The sequence below is a fragment of the Lepisosteus platostomus genome, chromosome 3 (genome assembly GCF_059453375.1).
Source record: "Lepisosteus platostomus isolate fLepPlt1 chromosome 3, fLepPlt1.hap1, whole genome shotgun sequence".
Lineage (NCBI taxonomy): Eukaryota > Metazoa > Chordata > Actinopteri > Semionotiformes > Lepisosteidae > Lepisosteus > Lepisosteus platostomus.
Window position 1 is genome coordinate 2432104 of NC_142613.1, and position 17359 is coordinate 2449462.

General features: G+C 50.1%; 3 protein-coding genes and 1 long non-coding RNA gene across 4 annotated transcripts in view; 2 read left to right on the forward strand and 2 right to left on the reverse strand.

The window, feature by feature from the left end:
* kdm5c (lysine demethylase 5C) overlaps nt 1-17359 on the forward strand; it is a 162582-nt gene that overhangs the window by 49861 nt on the left and 95362 nt on the right. The window lies entirely within an intron of this gene.
* The window catches only part of LOC148674051 (uncharacterized), a 30350-nt gene that overhangs the window by 4740 nt on the left and 8251 nt on the right, over nt 1-17359 (reverse strand). The window lies entirely within an intron of this gene.
* Nucleotides 5509-16577, forward strand: LOC148674053 (uncharacterized). Its single transcript, XR_015934121.1, has 2 exons — nt 5509-5588; nt 15433-16577. It is a non-coding gene; the product is annotated as an uncharacterized LOC148674053 (long non-coding RNA).
* LOC148674054 (SRSF protein kinase 3-like) lies at nt 5538-11061 on the reverse strand. Its single transcript, XM_088623811.1, has 6 exons — nt 10821-11061; nt 10528-10625; nt 10325-10432; nt 7745-7814; nt 7515-7607; nt 5538-6001 (listed from the first exon to the last, which is right to left on the reverse strand). The coding sequence occupies exons 1-6, from the start codon at nt 10948-10950 to the stop codon at nt 5817-5819; spliced, it is 684 nt and encodes a 227-aa protein (XP_088479937.1). The 5' UTR covers nt 10951-11061; the 3' UTR covers nt 5538-5816.

Here is a 17359-nt window from a genome sequence, read left to right on the forward strand (position 1 = left end):
TGTTTTTAGACCTATTTGTTTCTATTGTCATGACATTACTGCTGTCTATAATATTGTTTGTCCGCTGTTTCAACTGTACTTATCAGTCAATACCCAGTTAAAACTTCCATGTTCATATATGCAATACTTTGATCACCCCCTGAAAATCAGGTAAAATATCTCATTACTACCTGGTTCAACTAAATCAGTTTTTTTCCCCTCTTCTTTTAAACTGTTGCCAGCTATGGTGTCACTGTTGAAAAGGCTGTGTGTCATACAAGAATCGCTTCCAGATAGAGTTAAAATACAGTTGTGTCCTTCAGCCAGCTGGGGTGTAGGGCCAGTCAGGTCTATAGCGACACCTTCACCTGGAACATGAATAATCAGTGGTGGAATCAGAGCAGCTCTGTGACAGGCGGTCAACTGGGCCTCCACCTGAGTGGAGCCGGCAGGTAGTCTTCATGGTCATGACCCCTGACAGCCAGGTTCCACTGTGTTTACACATTTGCCTCCTTTCAGGGATGTGAGGCAGCCGTGAAGGGCTGGACGTGCTGTGCAGCTGAGCTCTGCTGCTGAAAGAGGGAGAGAGAGAAAGAGACTCCAACCACTGGAGACGATCGAGCCACTGAGAGAGCGTTGATGCTTTTTCTCCTTGTGAGACTCAGTATAAAAGAGTCCAGCCATGTGACGTTTCCTCACAGCCCAGTTGCAGTGAAACTTTTTCCTTCAGACTGTGACAAGTGGAGCCCCGTCTGTGGCTTTGGGCAAATTTTCAAAGACTGAACCCAGAGAAAAGTCCGGATGGATAGCGAGCCTTCACACCCAACACCAGCCTGTTCTGGAGCAGCAGCTGAGGTGGAGCCGAGTATCAGACTGTGCTTCCCTGGTCCAGTGGAGCTCCTGCTCCTGCTTCTCCTTCTGGGCATCCTGGCTCCCTCTGGTCTTCACTCCTTGTCTTCCGGCTCCTCTGGTCTTCACTCCTTGTCTTCCGGCTCCTCTGGTCTTCACTCCTTGTCTTCCGGCTCCTCTGGTCTTCACTCCTTGTCTTCAGGCTCCTCTGGTCTTCACTCCTTGTCTTCCTGCTTCCCTCTGGTCTTCACTCCTTGTCTTCCTGCTTCCCTCTGGTCTTCACTCCTTGTCTTCCTGCTCCTCTGGTCTTCACTCCTTGTCTTCTGGCTCCTCTGGTCCTGACTTCTAAATTCTGGTGTCTTTCTTGCTCTATTTATTAGCCATAGAGAAAGTCTGGTCTGCCACAGTTCTGCTTGGTCAGTTCAAATCTGGGATTAAAATATCTCACCTACAGGAATTTTGTGTTTTTCAGGAGATCTTGGCAAAATGTCCTATATTTGTTAAATCCTGTGACTATTCAGGTGTGATTCTCACAGGTTTGATATTTTAGAGTTCTTAACTCATGTTTTTGCCATTCATTTGACATTTACAAGCAGAGCACAGTTCTTACTTGAATGGGTATGACACCTAGTATTGTAATTTAATGTTATTTATTTAATTAAATATTTTGTGTTTTTGTAAGGAAATGAAGTAAGAATGTGTGGAAACACAGCCAGTGCTTTGCACATTCTTTTTCCAATAAGGAATGACGGATGTTAGTTTATTAGTTCAAAATTTTAACTTTCTGTACAAGCAATGGTGAGTGTCATATCTGATATTGCCACTAGGGGGACCACTCGGTATTATAAGCATGACCCTCAATCCATGGGTTTTGAATTTCGAGTAAAAAAACTTGCTGTAGGTCTTCTGCACAGTTTTTTAACACTTCACTAATATCGTACTGATACTGTTTTTCTGCTTTCCTGTTTAAGCACTGTTATCTGTTTAGCTGCACTTTCCCCATGTACAGTAAGAGTCATGCATTCAGCCTGTTCTCCTTCTGTCTGAGTTGTACACTTGTTTCTAGGCCATCCAGGTCCTCCACTAATAGAACTGTCTCATGTAAATACAAAACCATGCGCCTACAATACAGACACAGAATTGGTGTGACCCCGAGCAGCAGATTAAAAATGAGATTTGTCCCAACCCAAGGTGTGGATCACCCAGGCATTTATATACCTGTCCAGGATCAATCCTGAGCTGTTTTCTTGCTGGAAGCAAGTTGCTACCACAGTGTGCAGGACCCTCAGCAATGACCTCTGTCCACAGACCTCACAGTTTCCTCTCAGAGACATCAGGACAGTTCAGCCCTCTGTTTCTCAAAGATGGATTCTGGTGCTGGGCGCTGGTGCTGGCTTTCCTTCAAGAACACCCCCTTGTTGAAACATTGTATACTAGAGCTGTCAGCTTTCAGAGGAAATGGAAACAGGCGGAGCCCCCTCCTGAGCTTTCGATCTTTGCAAACTTAAATTTTGTGGTTGTTCAGTACGTGCTGTGCCTCGCACTGAACAGGTTTCTAAAATGTTACTCTGGAGAAGCAGTATTGTAACTTATCACACCCCTTTATTCTTTGTCAGCAAGTATAACTCCATTAATGTGTTCTTCATTTTCAAACCTGAAATTTAATAGGGTATTATGTAAAGTGCTGTAATGTGGCATTATGGCATAAGATTTGTTAAGAGAAAAAAGCAATTCCATTCTTTAAAACATTTTGAAAAAAAGGTCTTAATGGAACTTGTGTGCAAGTGTTATTGGCTCTGGTTCCAAGAGAGCATAGTGATTCTTCTTACTGTTGTTCAGTCATAATGTTCACAGATGTGTGGTGTAGCTGATCAGGTCCAGGGTATTTTAACAAGTGATCCTATTTCCACAAAATCACTATTCGATTAACTATGGAGTAAGAAACTCAATCTGGCTATGATTAAGAACAAAGACAATAAAGACCTTCAGATAAAGAGCTTTCTTTTCACCCAGACTGACAATATCCTTGCACATCAAAAACAGAAAGACAAGAAATCTAGACTGAGACATCTAGTCACAGCACCTGAGTTCCATCGGCCAACCTGCTTGTTCTGTACAGGTCCTGGGGGTGAGACATGAAGGAAGAGCTGCTGTACTCGGCACTGACAGCAGATCCAAGACTCCCGTGAAGACGTCCTGCTCACGCCATCCCCACTAGACCAGCCCTCGGACACTTCCACTGCTCTCGCTATTGGACACCAGCAAGGTCAGTGCTTCACTTACAAAAATCTGCTTTGTGGAGGAATTTTATGAGACTTTTTTTTTAACTGAGTGTGAAAGCGTGCACCTATGATACCTAAACTATTTCAGCCCTCAGACTGGTCCAGTTCTCAAGACTGCAGCACCAGTCAGGTAATCTTGTCCAGAAACATCACTATCGGAGAACGACTCCACAGATCTCATGCAGGTACAGCCTGCTTGAATCCCAGAAACGCACACTTCAGCTTTACATTAAAAATACCTACATGTGAATTTTATATTAATAAAGTGTTTTCAGTTAATAAGATGCATGTATTTTATCTGCTAAAAGAGAACATGTCTTTGCCCCAATTATCATTATTACATTATTGTGTGTCTGTCTCTGCCCTCAAGATCCAGTCTGCTTTCCAAACTATAACTACTACAGCAGCATGAAGTTGCGATTTTTTTTTGTTTTATAATTGTAAATCACAACAATGAAAATTGTATGTTTCTAAATATTTTGAAAAAAACTCATAAATTCTGACCCACTCATCAATGCCTCACTCATTTGTACACATTAAATTAAACAGACCACAAACGTGTGAGTACTTCTGTATCTATTAATCCTGAGTTAAGGATTGTGAAGGAGGTAAAAAAAAGCCTAAATTTATTTTTTTTTTTTCTGGGTATTACCAACCATTTTAAGACACTGTATCACGTGCTAGCAGTTTATTTTAATACTTCATATAAGAGACCAGTAGCCATTACCTGAATATTGTCTTAAAACATCCCCAAGCATAACCTTGTATTTAAAATATATATTTTTTTAAATTTATTTGCTTATTAAGTTACAGTATATACTGAACAATTTCCAAATGACATTTTAGTACTCACCCAAAGACAGAGAACGTGGGGACACCTGTAAGTTGAGGATGTGGTTTAGACCGACTCTGCACTTTCTCACACTTATATACTGACCTGGGAGTCACTCCCCCTGCTGCTGAAGTCTTTTTCTCAGAAATGACTGCAGTTACAAGAAGTCAATTACAGAGGAGGTCCAGGGCCCCGGCAGCTCGGATGATACTATTACCTGCGCAGGTAGGTACACCATCAGTACAGCATTAGAAAACCGCTCCCCAGCATTCATGCCAACACTCTGCCCGAATCCCAGAAACATACACCTGAAATTGCCATTAATGAAGGGTGTGCAGCTGAGCACTGCAGCCTCACAGCGCTGGGGCCCTGGGTTCAATCACTGGGGTCTATCTGTGTGGAGTTTGCATGGTCTCCATGTGTCTGTGTGGGTTGTCTGTGCTCCTTTTTCCTCCCACAGTCCACAGACATGCTGGTACTGTAAGTTAAACAGCCCTGGTGTATGAGTGTCCTGCAATGGCCTGGCATCCTGCCCAGGGTTACCCTGCCTTGAGCCCATTGCTTGCTGGAATAGACTCCAGCTCCCCTGGGTCCTTAGTGTTTGTCCAGTGAAAACACCAACATTGATCTGTCCTGTACAGCTCGTTTCAGTGCCGGTTTGTCTATTTCATCTCTCCCTCCAGCATTCACAATTCAGCAGGGTTAGAACACAGCTGCAGAGCACCAGGCTGAGGAAGATACAGCTACAGGCCCTTGGGCTGGAGTCCAGCCTCTGGTGTCTGTCTGTGTGGAGTCTGCATGTTTGGAGGTTATTTGCAGGGAGATCCAGCCCTGCTGAAGACATGCTGGCTGGGCCAGTTTGCTCTGTGCACCAGAGAGGAGCTCTGAGCTCTCAGTCCCACCTTCGTTCTGCAAAGAGGAACAAGGATGAGCTGAGTTCTGCTCGCAGGTGGATGAATGACTCAAGTACGGATCTTGAACTCAGAGGAGGAGAGGAGACTGGCCTTGGGGGAGCAGGTCTGCTGTCCCCCTCACTGCAGCCTGATTTTCACATCAGCACGACCCCAGAACACAGCCCAGACGAGACATTTACCAAAAACATGGCGTCTTTATTTCAGCTTCACTTGTACTGCGCTTGGTTTCTTTTTTTGCAAGGATTTACTTTTCTTTATAGAAAATACAATTCATACAGGCTCTGAAGACCCATTTCTGTGCTAAAGCAAAACTTTGCTTCTTTCCCCCCCAAACTGTTCTTCTTCAAGGCACTGAAAACAAGCTCTTGTTAAGGTTCTGGGATAGAAGAACGAAAAAGCCCAAATAAAATCATTACAGAATAAACAGGTTCAAAGACAAACTGAGCAATACATCTCCATAAAAATAACTTCAGATTATTTTAACAAAGGGTTAATCTTGGGAAAACGCTTGTGCTAGCCAAACTTGCCTTCCTTCACTCCTCGACTGCCAGTGAAATAAAGTGACAAATCACACCCAGCAATGTGCCTTCCCTACTGCAGCTGAGCACACTGGTGAGGAGCAGTGCTGTGTGGGTGCAGACGGGGCGCTGGGCCTGCCTGTGCATTTACTCCTGAACCCCTGTCCGGGCTGAAGGAAACTGGGAGTGGGGGTGCTGGCCAAGAGAGTGAGGGGTAAGCCTGGACATGGGGAGTGATTTAACTGCAGGGGTGGGACTGTACTCATTGTGTTGTGCTCAAGAGCTCAGAACAAACTGCCTTAACCAACAGAGAAGTTGTATGAGTATAAATCTGCCCCAGAGAGGTCACCAACACTCACATTGGGACCGTAGGGCTGAATTCAAGAGCTAGTGTATTGAGAGGGGACAGTGCTCAGGGGCTGCTCCAGGGCTGGGACAGTGCTCAGGAGTTCAGCCAGGGATGCTGCAAGCACTGTGCAGCTGTTGCCCTCCTCTCAGGGATGTACTCCAGCATGGTGAGGAGGAAGTCACTGAACTGGGCAGCCTGCTCCAGTGGCCACTCGTACTTCTCCAGCAGCACTTCATACAAGGCCCACGGCTTCAGGTTCGAGATGTGCCTGAGCTCACCTGCAGGGGGCGCCACACAACAACACGGCTTCACTCTCAGATTCAGCCCGCACTGTTTTTTTGCCAATGTAGTGTGCAGTGTGAGGGTGTGGTGTGTGGGTGGGGGCAGTGTGAGGGTGTGGTGTGTGGGTGGGGGCAGTGTGAGGGTGTGGCGTGTGGGTGGGGGCAGTGTGAGGGTGTGGCGTGTGGGTGGGGGCACTGTGAGGGTGCGGCGTGTGGGTGGGGGCAGTGTGAGGGTGCGGGGTGTGGGTGGGGGCAGTATGAGGGTGTGGCGTGTGGGTGGGGGCAGTGTGAGGGTGTGGCGTGTGGGTGGGGGCAGTACGAGGGTGTGGCGTGTGGGTATCTGCAGTACGAGGGTGTGGCGTGTGGGTGGGGGCAGTGTGAGGGTGTGGCGTGTGGGTGGGGGCAGTGTGAGGGTGTGGCGTGTGGGTGGGGGCAGTATGAGGGTGTGGCGTGTGGGTGGGGGCAGTGTGAGGGTGTGGCGTGTGGGTATCTGCAGTACGAGGGTGTGGCGTGTGGGTGGGGGCAGTACGAGGGTGTGGCGTGTGGGTGGGGGCAGTACGAGGGCGTGGCGTGTGGGTGGGGGCAGTGTGAGGGTGTGGCGTGTGGGTGGGGGCAGTGTGAGGGTGTGGGTGGGGGCAGTGTGAGGGTGTGGCGTATGGGTGGGGGCAGTACGAGGGTGTGGCGTGTGGGTGGGGGCAGTGTGAGGGTGTGGCGTGTGGGTGAGAGCTGTGTGAGGGTGTGGCGTGTGGGTGGGGGCAGTTCGAGGGTGTGGCGTGTGGGTGGGGGCAGTTCGAGGGTGTGGCGTGCGGGTGAGAGCAGTACGAGGGCGTGGCGTGTGGGTGGGGGCAGTGTGAGGGTGTGGCGTGTGGGTGGGGGCAGTGTGAGGGTGTGGCGTGTGGGTGGGGGCAGTATGAGGGTGTGGCGTGTGGGTGGGGGCAGTGTGAGGGTGTGGCGTGTGGGTGGGGGCAGTATGAGGGTGTGGCGTGTGGGTGGGGGCAGTGTGAGGGTGTGGCGTGTGGGTGGGGGCAGTGTGAGGGTGTGGCGTGTGGGTGGGGGCAGTACGAGGGCGTGGCGTATGGGTGGGGGCAGTGTGAGGGCGTGGCGTGTGGGTGGGGGCAGTGTGAGGGCGTGGCGTGTGGGTGGGGGCAGTGTGAGGGCGTGGCGTGTGGGTGGGGGCAGTACGAGGGTGTGGCGTGTGGGTGGGGGCAGTGTGAGGGTGTGGCGTGTGGGTGGGGGCAGTGTGAGGGTGTGGCGTGTGGGTGACAGCAGTGTGAAGGCGTGGCGTGTGGGTGGGTGCAGGGTGAGGGCGTGGCGTGAGAGTGAGAGCAGTACGAGGGCGTGGCGTGTGGGTGGGGGCAGGGTGAGGGCGTGTGGGTGAGAGCAGTGTGAGGGCGTGGCGTTTGGGTGGGGGCAGTGTGAGGGTGTGGCGTGTGGGTGGGGGCAGTACGAGGGCGTGGCGTGTGGGTATCTGCAGTACGAGGGCGTGGCGTGTGGGTGCTCAGTGTGTTACCTCTGCGGTTGAAGTATTCCCGGGAGTACCGTCCCGACAGGGCGAAGTGGGGGGTGATGGGCCCCAGCAGCTCGATGATGTGGGCGATGTGATCTGGGCGAGACACACACACACACACAGATATTACAACACGTTACACAACACTGACAACCACAACAGCAAGGCAAGGAGGGAACACAGCCAGGGAAGGAGAAAAGACACAGAGACCCAGAGCCTCCTGGCAGCCTGACCTTCATCGCGGGTGTAGTCCTCTCCGGAGTGCGGCTCGAACAGGTAGTCGCCTGTGGCCAGCTCAAACGCCTGCCACACAACCCACAAGAGTCAACACTCCCAGAGACCGCACGCTGGAGCAATACACATTGGTCAACAAACAGTTCATCAGTGAACTCAAACCAGACACTTCTTACACTCATTTTCTTTCATCACTGAATAGTCTTTATACTTCTATAGCACTTTTGTGGACACTCCACCCAAAGCGCTTTACAGGTACTGGGGATCCCCTCCACCCCCACCAGTGTGCAGCCCCACCTGGGTGATGCACCAGTACTCTCCCCACACAGCAGCTCTCAGTGGGGAGGAGAGCAGAGTGATGAAGCCCGTTCAGAAAGGGGGATTATCAGGAGGCCATGATTGGTAAAGGACAGGGGGAAATTTCACCAGGACTCCAGGGTAACACCCCTACTCTTTTCAAGAAACGCGCCGGGATTTTTAGTTACCACAAAGAGTCAGGACTATAGTTTTATGTCTCAGCTGAAGGATGGTGCATTTTTAAAGTATACCTTTTCCGTCACTATACTGGGGCATTAAGACCCACACAGGCGGTAGGGTGAGCGCCCCCTGCTGGTTCAGCCACTTTAGCCTTCCCAGGAGTCCCCCATCCAGGTACTGGCCAGGCCCACACCTGCTGAGCTCCAGTGGGCTGCCAGCTGTGAGGTGCAGGGCGATATGGCTGCTGTCAAAACTGCGATATAGCTGAATTCTGTAGTTCCGTAAATCTGTAGCCTGGGTTTATGCAGTATGGTTTCCCTTCTTCCTTTATCCTCTTCTACACATTCCTTTTGTTTTATATTCTTCTCCTCCATCATTTCAATCAATCTTCTCTCTGCTCTCTCTCCACTGACCCCCTGTCCCCTCTCTCTGCTCTCTCTCCACTGACCCCCCGTCCCCTCTCTCTTACTCTCTCTCCACTGATCCCCCGTCCCCTCTCTCTTACTCTCTCTCCACTGACCCCCCGTCCCCTCTCTCTTACAATTCAATTCAAGGTGCTTTATTAGCATGACCGATGGGTACAATCAGTGTTGCCAAAGCAAATAAAAATAATAAAATTAACATAGAACAAAACAAAAAATAGAAGTAAAATAAAATCTACAGACATGTTACAGACATTTACAACAAAGACATATTATATAATATTGACATCTACTGTAGGCGGCTGGAGCATTATTGGGAGACGGACTCACTGTTCCTCAGGCTGTGACAGGAGATCACATACTGGGCTGCCAGATCAACTGAGTTCCCTCCTCCCTCTCCGAGTAGGATTGGGACCTGTTGTGGTTTTGGCAGGTGTGGGAACTCTGGGATTAGATTTCTGAATTTCGGGAAGAATGTTTCTCTAATCCCAGAGTATCTGTCACAGTGCAGTAGGAAGTGCACCTCTGTCTCTATTTCTCCCCGCTGGCAGTGGGAGCACAGCCTGTCCTCTCTGAGCAGCCAGGTCTGCCTGTGTCGCCCAGTTTCTATGGCCAGGTTGTGGTCACTGAGCCTGTACTTCGTCAGGGTCTGTTTCTGTTTGTTATTTTTTATTTTGGTCAAATATTCAGCTAGTGTGTATTGTCTGTTTAAGGTTCTGTAGCATTCCAGTTTATGTTGTGTTTGTGTGTGTCTGTCCCAGTGTGTGAGATATTGCTGTTTGATCTGTGCTGTGATGTGGTTGAGTCTGGGTTGTGGTGCTCTAGCAGTACTGTCCTGAGGCTGGTTAGTGTTGGTGTGGCTCAGGTCGGTGAGCCTCAGGACCAGCTGGCTCAGGGGGCTCTGTTTTGGGCTCAGCTCTTGGCTCAGCAGGGCTTTGTGGTGGTAGGAATTTTGGTCACTGTTTTTTAGGTGTAGCCAATACTTTAATATTCTTTTCTGTATGTTTATCAATAGTGGGTACTGGCCTAATTCGGCCCTGCACCCGTTGTTAGGAGTTTTTCTCTGCACACGGAGTATGATTCTACAGATCTCCATGTGCAGAGTTTCTGTGGGGTGTTTGTCCCATTGGGTGTAATCCTGGTCTGTGAGGGGACCCCACACTTCACTGCCGTATAGGGCAATGGGTTGGATTACACTTTCAAATATTTGGAGCCAGATTCTTGTTGGTGGGTTGATGTTGAAGAGCCTCCTTCTTTTTGCGTAGAAAGCCCTGAGTGCCTTCTCCCTCAGTGCCTTCACTGCCAGGTCAAAACTCCCGGAAGAGCTGATGGTGAGACTGAGATATGTGTAGCTGGATGTGTGCTCTCTCTTACTCTCTCTCCACTGACCCCCTGTCCCCTCTCTCTTACTCTCTCTCCACTGACCCCCTGTCCCCTCTCTCTTACTCTCTCTCCACTGACCCCCTGTCCCCTCTCTCTTACTCTCTCTCCACTGACCCCCCGTCCCCTCTCTCTCTCTGCTCTCTCTCCACTGACCCCCCGTCCCCTCTCTCTCTCTGCTCTCTCTCCACTGACCCCCCGTCCCCTCTCTCTCTCTCTTACTCTCTCTCCACTGACCCCCTGTCCCCTCTCTCTTACTCTCTCCACTGACCCCCTGTCCCCTCTCTCTGCTCATCTCACCATGCAGGCGGTGCTCCACATGTCCGCTGGAGTGCCGTACCCCGCGCCGATCAGCACCTCCAGAGAGCGGTACTGCCGGGTCTGGATGTCTTCTGTGAAGTGCTTGTGCTGGGACACAAAAAGAGCGAGTTCAGGTTACAGGTGAGCAGGTGAGGAGGAAGAGTCAGGGTTCAGGGCGACGAAGAAGCCTGTGTGTCTCTTACCACCCAGCAGGCGTTGCCCAGGTCTGCGATCTTGATTTGGATTTTATCTGCGTTCTGGGGCTCCAGGGGGTTCACCAGGAAATCAGCAGCACTGAACACTGACAGAGCAGGGTAGAGAGACGGGGTCACCAGAGAAATCCACTCATAATACTAGCAAGTACAGCATTGTAAAAAAAAATAAACCACCATTTATCAAAGTCTGGAACATTCATATTGAATTCCTGAGGATGCAAAGGCAAACACTGGACCTGCCAGATCAGCTGACGTGGCCACAGTCAGACCGAGCGACTCACTGTGTGGGGACAGCAGGTGGCTGCGGCAGTCTCTCTCCGTGGAGTATCCGGACAGAGCCGAGTCCGAGGTCGGGGAGAAGACGGAGCCCGACAGAGCCGAGTCCGGGCTGGTGAACCGGGCCCCGCCCATCCATTGCAAGGGCCATTGCAGCCCTCCAACCAGGAGGAGGAGGAGGCGGGGCTGGAGGGGCTGCAGGCCACACCCACATCCACCCTCCCATTGGTATGGCAACCACCATTGACCAGGCAGGTGGTCCCACTGCTGCTGTTCTGCACCACTGCGGAGAGGGAAGGGGGAAGGGGAAAGAGGGATGGAGCAGGAGAGCATGACGGAGAGGTGAGAGACATACAGGGAGAGAAGAGGCAAGGGAGACACAGAGTCATTTACACATTCAGTAAGTGGACAGTGTCCAGTAACACATTAGCACTGCCCTGAAGCTGAATGGGACAGAAAATATATAAGAATGCTTCTCAACAGTCTCCACAATTCAACTAAGGTGCAAACAAATCATGTTTCAAATCACTCAATCAAAGGAAATCATTTTTTTATCTAAATAATTCATGATCCTAACTGTACAAGTACATAAGGCAAAGTTTACATGGAGAGCAATGCAGTTGTCGGGGTGAAACATTTTGAAGACTTATTTTGTACATATTCGTTACTTGCCATGAACTAGAACAGAAACTGTAGAAACTGAATGACAAGAAATAAGTGCACAGAGCTACTTGAAAGCAATATGTTTATATGCATACTTATATTTATCTGCATACATGAAGAATTTTATTACAGTTATGATCTTTTTGACTATTTTCAATAAATGTTTAATGAATGAAACATGCAATGTAAAATAAATTCTATTAATTCTAGACAGGGAGGGTCAAGGGGAGGTCATAAGACAACAGGAAGAATTAACAGCTCTGAGTAGCTGAGAAACAACTCCTTATTTGGAGGACGCTAGCAACTGCAAAACTAGCCTAAACTGGTTAGGGTTAGATTCCATTTAGAACTGGAAGTAAGATTCTGGCCCCACCTCTATCTGGCACTTTAAGAGAATAAAAGCAGACGAGGTAGAGAAGAGAGTTGAGTTGCAGGGTTCTGGAGCGAACTGTAACTTATGTGCGTGTAATATAGAAGACCTTTGGTGCTGCAGAGGTTACAGTATTTACATCCCATAAAGGGAAGAAAGAAAACTTTACCAGCACAGTTTACAGCTCCACACTGACGACATTGAGCAGCACATGGACTGTTTGCAGCAGGGAGAGCTGTAGGCCCTTGTGTTCTCCAAATACACTGCTCAGTGTCTCAGGCTGCTACTGCTGCACACAGACACACAGACACACAGACAAGCCATTCCACACACATGCACCATGCACACACACGGACACACACAAACAGGCACAAGCCATTTACACACACAGATACAGAGGCCACACACACACGCAGACAGTTTGCTGTCCCTTGCGATGCGCAGACAGCAGACAGCCCCCTGTGCGCTAGGCCGCACAGCCCAGCCTGGCCACTCACAGTGCTGGGGGCGGCTGAGGGGGTCCCCCCCGTCCTCCAGCAGCAGGCTCTGTCTCCAGGGGGAGCAGACAGGCCCTGGGGGGGCCGCGGGGTCTGTGGGGGGGTTGAGCTCCTCCATCCTGGCCAGGTCCTGCAGCCTCTCCTCCAGCAGCCGCTGCTGCCTCTTCTCCTTCCTCTTCATCTTCTTCTTCTTGTTCTTGGACACCTTCCCTGTCTGCACACAGCGTGGGGTCAGAGGGTCAGAGGGCAAAGGACGAGCAGCACTGTACAGCAGCGTCTCAGGGGCAGTATGTGGGCATGTCTGTGTCTCCACACTCATTCTCTGTATCCAGTCTCTCTCAAGCCCAGTTTAGTCTCAGCTCCATTCCCTATATCCAGCCTCAATGCCAGTTTACAGTCTCAGATCCATTCTCTATATCCAGCCTCAATGCCAGTTTACAGTCTCAGATCCATTCTCTATATCCAGCCTCAATGCCAGCTTACAGTCTCAGATCCATTCTCTGCATCCAGCCCCTCCTTTCCCTGAATGCAGTCTTTCTCAATACCAGTCTACAGTCTTGGTTCCACTCCTTACTGTAATCCAGTCTCTCTCAATCCCGGCAGGTTTAAACAGTTATTCACTACTTTCAAAGGGTACTTAAGGGTAATATAAAGTTAGCCAATAGTTCCCCTTCCAGTAGGAAAACCTATTCATTCTATCGTACCGTAGTTCGGACATTCTCCAGGTACCTTTGTGCATTAAAGGGGAGATGAAAGGCTATTTTCATATTTCAGGGCTCGAATCAGCACTAATGAGTGCATTTCAAACCACAATGAAAGTAAAATGTACACAGTAACTTGTAAAACCTCCAATTTACATCACAAAATAGACTACATTTCCAGGTGTGTGCAGTACCATGTTCTGCGATTTAAGACTAGACAACAAAACGTCCAGTATTGTGTGCGGCCCTATGACATTGTATACAAGCAAGCTTGTGTGCTCATTCACTCGTACATCACAGTACAGTACATCAGTCATCATGGTGACTTTGAGCAGGAAGGGCCGCATCACATCACAATTTGGGGGAACTTCAATGTGAGTTTGCGACAACATGTCGACTTACAGGACTCTCACAAAGTTCACGATTTTGTGTTTAATTTAAATGTGTACGTTTTTTCTATATCAATGAATTTTATCACTGTGTGAACAGTCTGAACTGCAGCCCCTTTCATCAATTTAACACACAGGTTCCAACAGTCAGGTCTTAACTGGTGGCTTGCAATGAATAACCCCAGAATGAAGTCTGGGGTCGCTCAACGTGTGTTTTTAATTCAGCATGAAGGAACGAGTACTTTTATTTGTTTTTCTGGATCATGGGACCAGATTTTCAGCGAAAGACTCGTCTCACCACCGTACAGAGCCAGTGCTGCCACTCCAGCACCCAGCCCACGGGACTAAGAGGAGCCTACAGCCTAAATTTCCCATTGGCCCTTACCAATCATGGCCTCCTAATAATCCCCCTCTATGAACTGGCTACATCACTCTGTTCTCCTCCACACTAATAACTGCTGTGTGGGGAGCGTTCTGGCGCACTATGGCTGCCGTCGCATCATCCAGGTGGGGCTGCACACTGGTGGTGGTGGAGGGGAGTCCCCATTTCCTGTAAAGCGCTTTGAGTGGAGTGTCCAGAAAAAGCGCCATATAAGTGTACGCAATTATTATTATTATTATTATTATTATTATTATTATTATTATTATTATTATTATTACAGTACTTCACCCCCCGTATGCTGCTGATGGATGAGCCTTTCAGCTGCCTCTACAGAGCCCAGACACAGAGGTTCTGTAGACTTGACACCAGCACAGCAGGGTCTGTAGATTGGTTCTATTTATGTGGCAGGGCCTGACACAGACGCTTATACAGAAGGCAGATATTTGGATCAGGAGGAATAAGGCTACTGGAGCAAAACTAGTTTGGGCCACGAATTTCATAACGATGGGGTTCTGGATTTCAGTGTCTATCTCTGGTCTTCAAATTAAACTCGCAGACAAAGTTGTGCAGTACCATGTTCTGTGATTTAAGACTAGACAACAAAACGTCCAATACTGTGTGCGGCATTATGACACTGTACACAAGCAAGCTTTGACAGTTTGACAGTTTTTCTTGGCTCTTCTGGTGTTGCAGCTGTAAGCAGACTTCGAAAACCTAGAAACCAGCTGCAGACACAGCGACCCACCCTGGACACCGCTGACTTAAAGGAAGGGGATTTAGCCATTTCTTTCACAAAAAGGAGACTCTAATTCATTCAAGGAGACAAAGCAACACTCCCGAGAGATACTGTAATTAAAATGCAAACTTTACTCTGGAGACGAGCTCCCACTAGCAAGACCCAAACAGAAACACACTCTTCCGCACTGTGAGGGGTCGTCACTTCTTCGCTGGAGAATCTCCTGTGTTGCCTTCCACATTTTCAGAGTTTGTTTCCAACATGCCTCCCATTACAATGCTAGAAGCACCCAACGGATGTTCCCAAAATCCCAGTGTAACACAGCCTGTTCATTGACCTCACAGCACACAGTAGGGCACTTCTTATCCCTGCCTGTGCATTTACCCCTGAACCCCGCTGGCCAGGCAGAATGAAACTGGGAGTGGGGGGGTGCTGGCCAAGAGAGGGAGGGGTAAGCCTGGGTATGGAGGGTGACTGATATCCGGATAGCGCCGAGTCCGAGGTCGGGGAGAAGACGGAGCCGAGTCCTGGCTGGTGAACCGGCCCCCGCCCATCCTCAGGGCGTGGCCATTGCAGCCCTCCAACCAGGGGGAGGAGGTGGGGCTGGAGGGGCTACAAGCCACGCCCCCCGCCCCCATTGGTATGGCAACCACCATTGACCAGGCAGGTGGTCCCTCTGCTGCTGTTCTGCACCACTGCGGAGAGGGAAGGGGGAAGGGGAAAGAGGGATGGAGCAGGAGAGCATGACGGAGAGGTGAGAGACAGGGAGAGAAGAGGCAAGGGAGACACAGAGTCATTTACACATTCAGTAAGTGGACAGTGTCCAGTAACACATTAACACTGCCCTGAAGCTGACCTCCCTCTCCCTCTCTCTCTCAGGTCTTGTGATGGAGTGGAAGAGGCTGCCCTGTTGGGGCTGTTCTGGAGACTCCAGCAGGCAGCAGACGGGCCTGAAGACGGGCGCGTCACTCCGGGGCCGAGGGGGGGTGGGGGTTGCGGACGGACTGGCAGACCAAGGACACAGCCGGCCTCCCTCTCTCCTTCCGGCCCCTCGCCTCTCCAGCGCTCTCCTCCCTCCATCTGACTCTCAAGGGCCTTGCAGACCGGCGGAGGAGCAGCCCGGCAGGGTCCAGATCCCTTCGGATTCAGACGGAAACACGTGGAGACAAACCGCAGACGCTCGGACTCTCCCCCTCCTCCGTTTTTCCCCGTTAGTTTCCTTTCCCCATCTTCCCACCTCTCTCGCTCTCCTCTCACCTCTTCGTCTTGCCCGGCTCTCTCACCCTTTTCCCAACGGATTTCTTGCCTGACCGGCTGGAGGGCAGTAGCTCCGCTGCCCTGGTCCGTCTCTCTCCCTCTGTCCCCTGGCCCCCGCGAGAGGGAGTGCGTCTCTCCGTCTTAATCCAGTGCACCTCCTCTCTCCGTGTGCTGTGGGGAGGGGAGTCTGAACTTCGCCCTCCTGTCTCCCGTGATGAAAGGGTCTGGAGGGGTTTTTTTGTGAACAGGCAGCAGAAACCCGCCGCTCATCGCAGCTGGCTCCTCGCGCACTCAGAATCTGCTCTTTTTGTTTCATGGACACACATTTGGAAGCGAGACCCCACATGCCATGTTTCTGTTTCTATTGTATCTGCTTCTGGTGTGTGTGTTCTGGACGGAGAAGAAGGAGAAGGGACTGTAGGCGACACGGGTGGTTGGAAAAGGTCGACAGGCTTGGTTTCTTGGTGCTACTTATTCCCCGACAGGTATATTTCTCTTTCTCTCTGTCCCTGTCCTCCTCACTCTCCTCCTAACTCCCTCCTCCAAAGCCCAGACTTTCTCACTGTCCCCTGCTCCTTGATTTGATTATTTCCAGCTCTGGGTTCTGATAATGATGGTTATTATTATATTATTGTTATATTATTATTGGTATTGTTATTATTACAGACACACAGTTCTCGTGGGTTTGTGTTCAATCTTTTCATTTCAAAGTTGCCTTTTTGGTTTCTTTTCCTCTTGATAGAAATAAAGGTTCAGGAATTGTTTTAGGAGCTTTCAGCTGTGTGTTGGTGTCCGTGTTGGTGGAGGGGGGTGGCGGGGGCAGTGTGTGTGTTTGAAGGGGGGATGATTGGGTGTGTGTGTGAGGGGAGAACAGTCTGGTATACTGATAAGAGTGATCCCGGGTGAGATTTGTATGTGTTCTTGATTTCACAGCCGACAGGAATTCAAGTTGCTGATGAGTGACGTGTGCTGGAAGTTCCAGCGACGGCCGCATGGTGGCAGCATCGTTGCGCAATCACGCTGTCTGCAGCTGAACATTAAACTCGTAAAGGCGGACCCTTCTGCACGCATTCAATAGAGCTGTGCGTGGACTGCCAGTGGTCCGCTCTCCTGCCCCCTCGCCTCCCCCTGACCCCGAGTTCCTCCAGGCACGTCAGCCCTGGAGCCTGGAGACCTGTTGCTGCACCCCGGAGGGTTGAACACACCAAGCATGGTTTTTCCTTGCAAAGGAACAAGTAATAGGTTTATTCCATGCTGAAAAAATGAAGAAAGAGAACACAACGTTTCGGCCGTGGAGCCTTCTTCAGGTGTCAATTGTTTTTCCTTAGCGACACGCATGTGGCGACATTTTTTAAAAGTAAGATCTTGTAACGCAACAGGGGCTCAGGCGGGCGCCCTTGCCGCATCAGGTCGGCCCCGCACCGTTGGGGGCTCGAACCCAGGACTCCCGCGTCACTCAACAGGGACCCAGCCCAGTGAGCTAAAGAGAACTCTCTATAGCCCAGTGGCTGTAGTCCTGATATTACAGGGAAGGGCAGAGCGGTAAGCT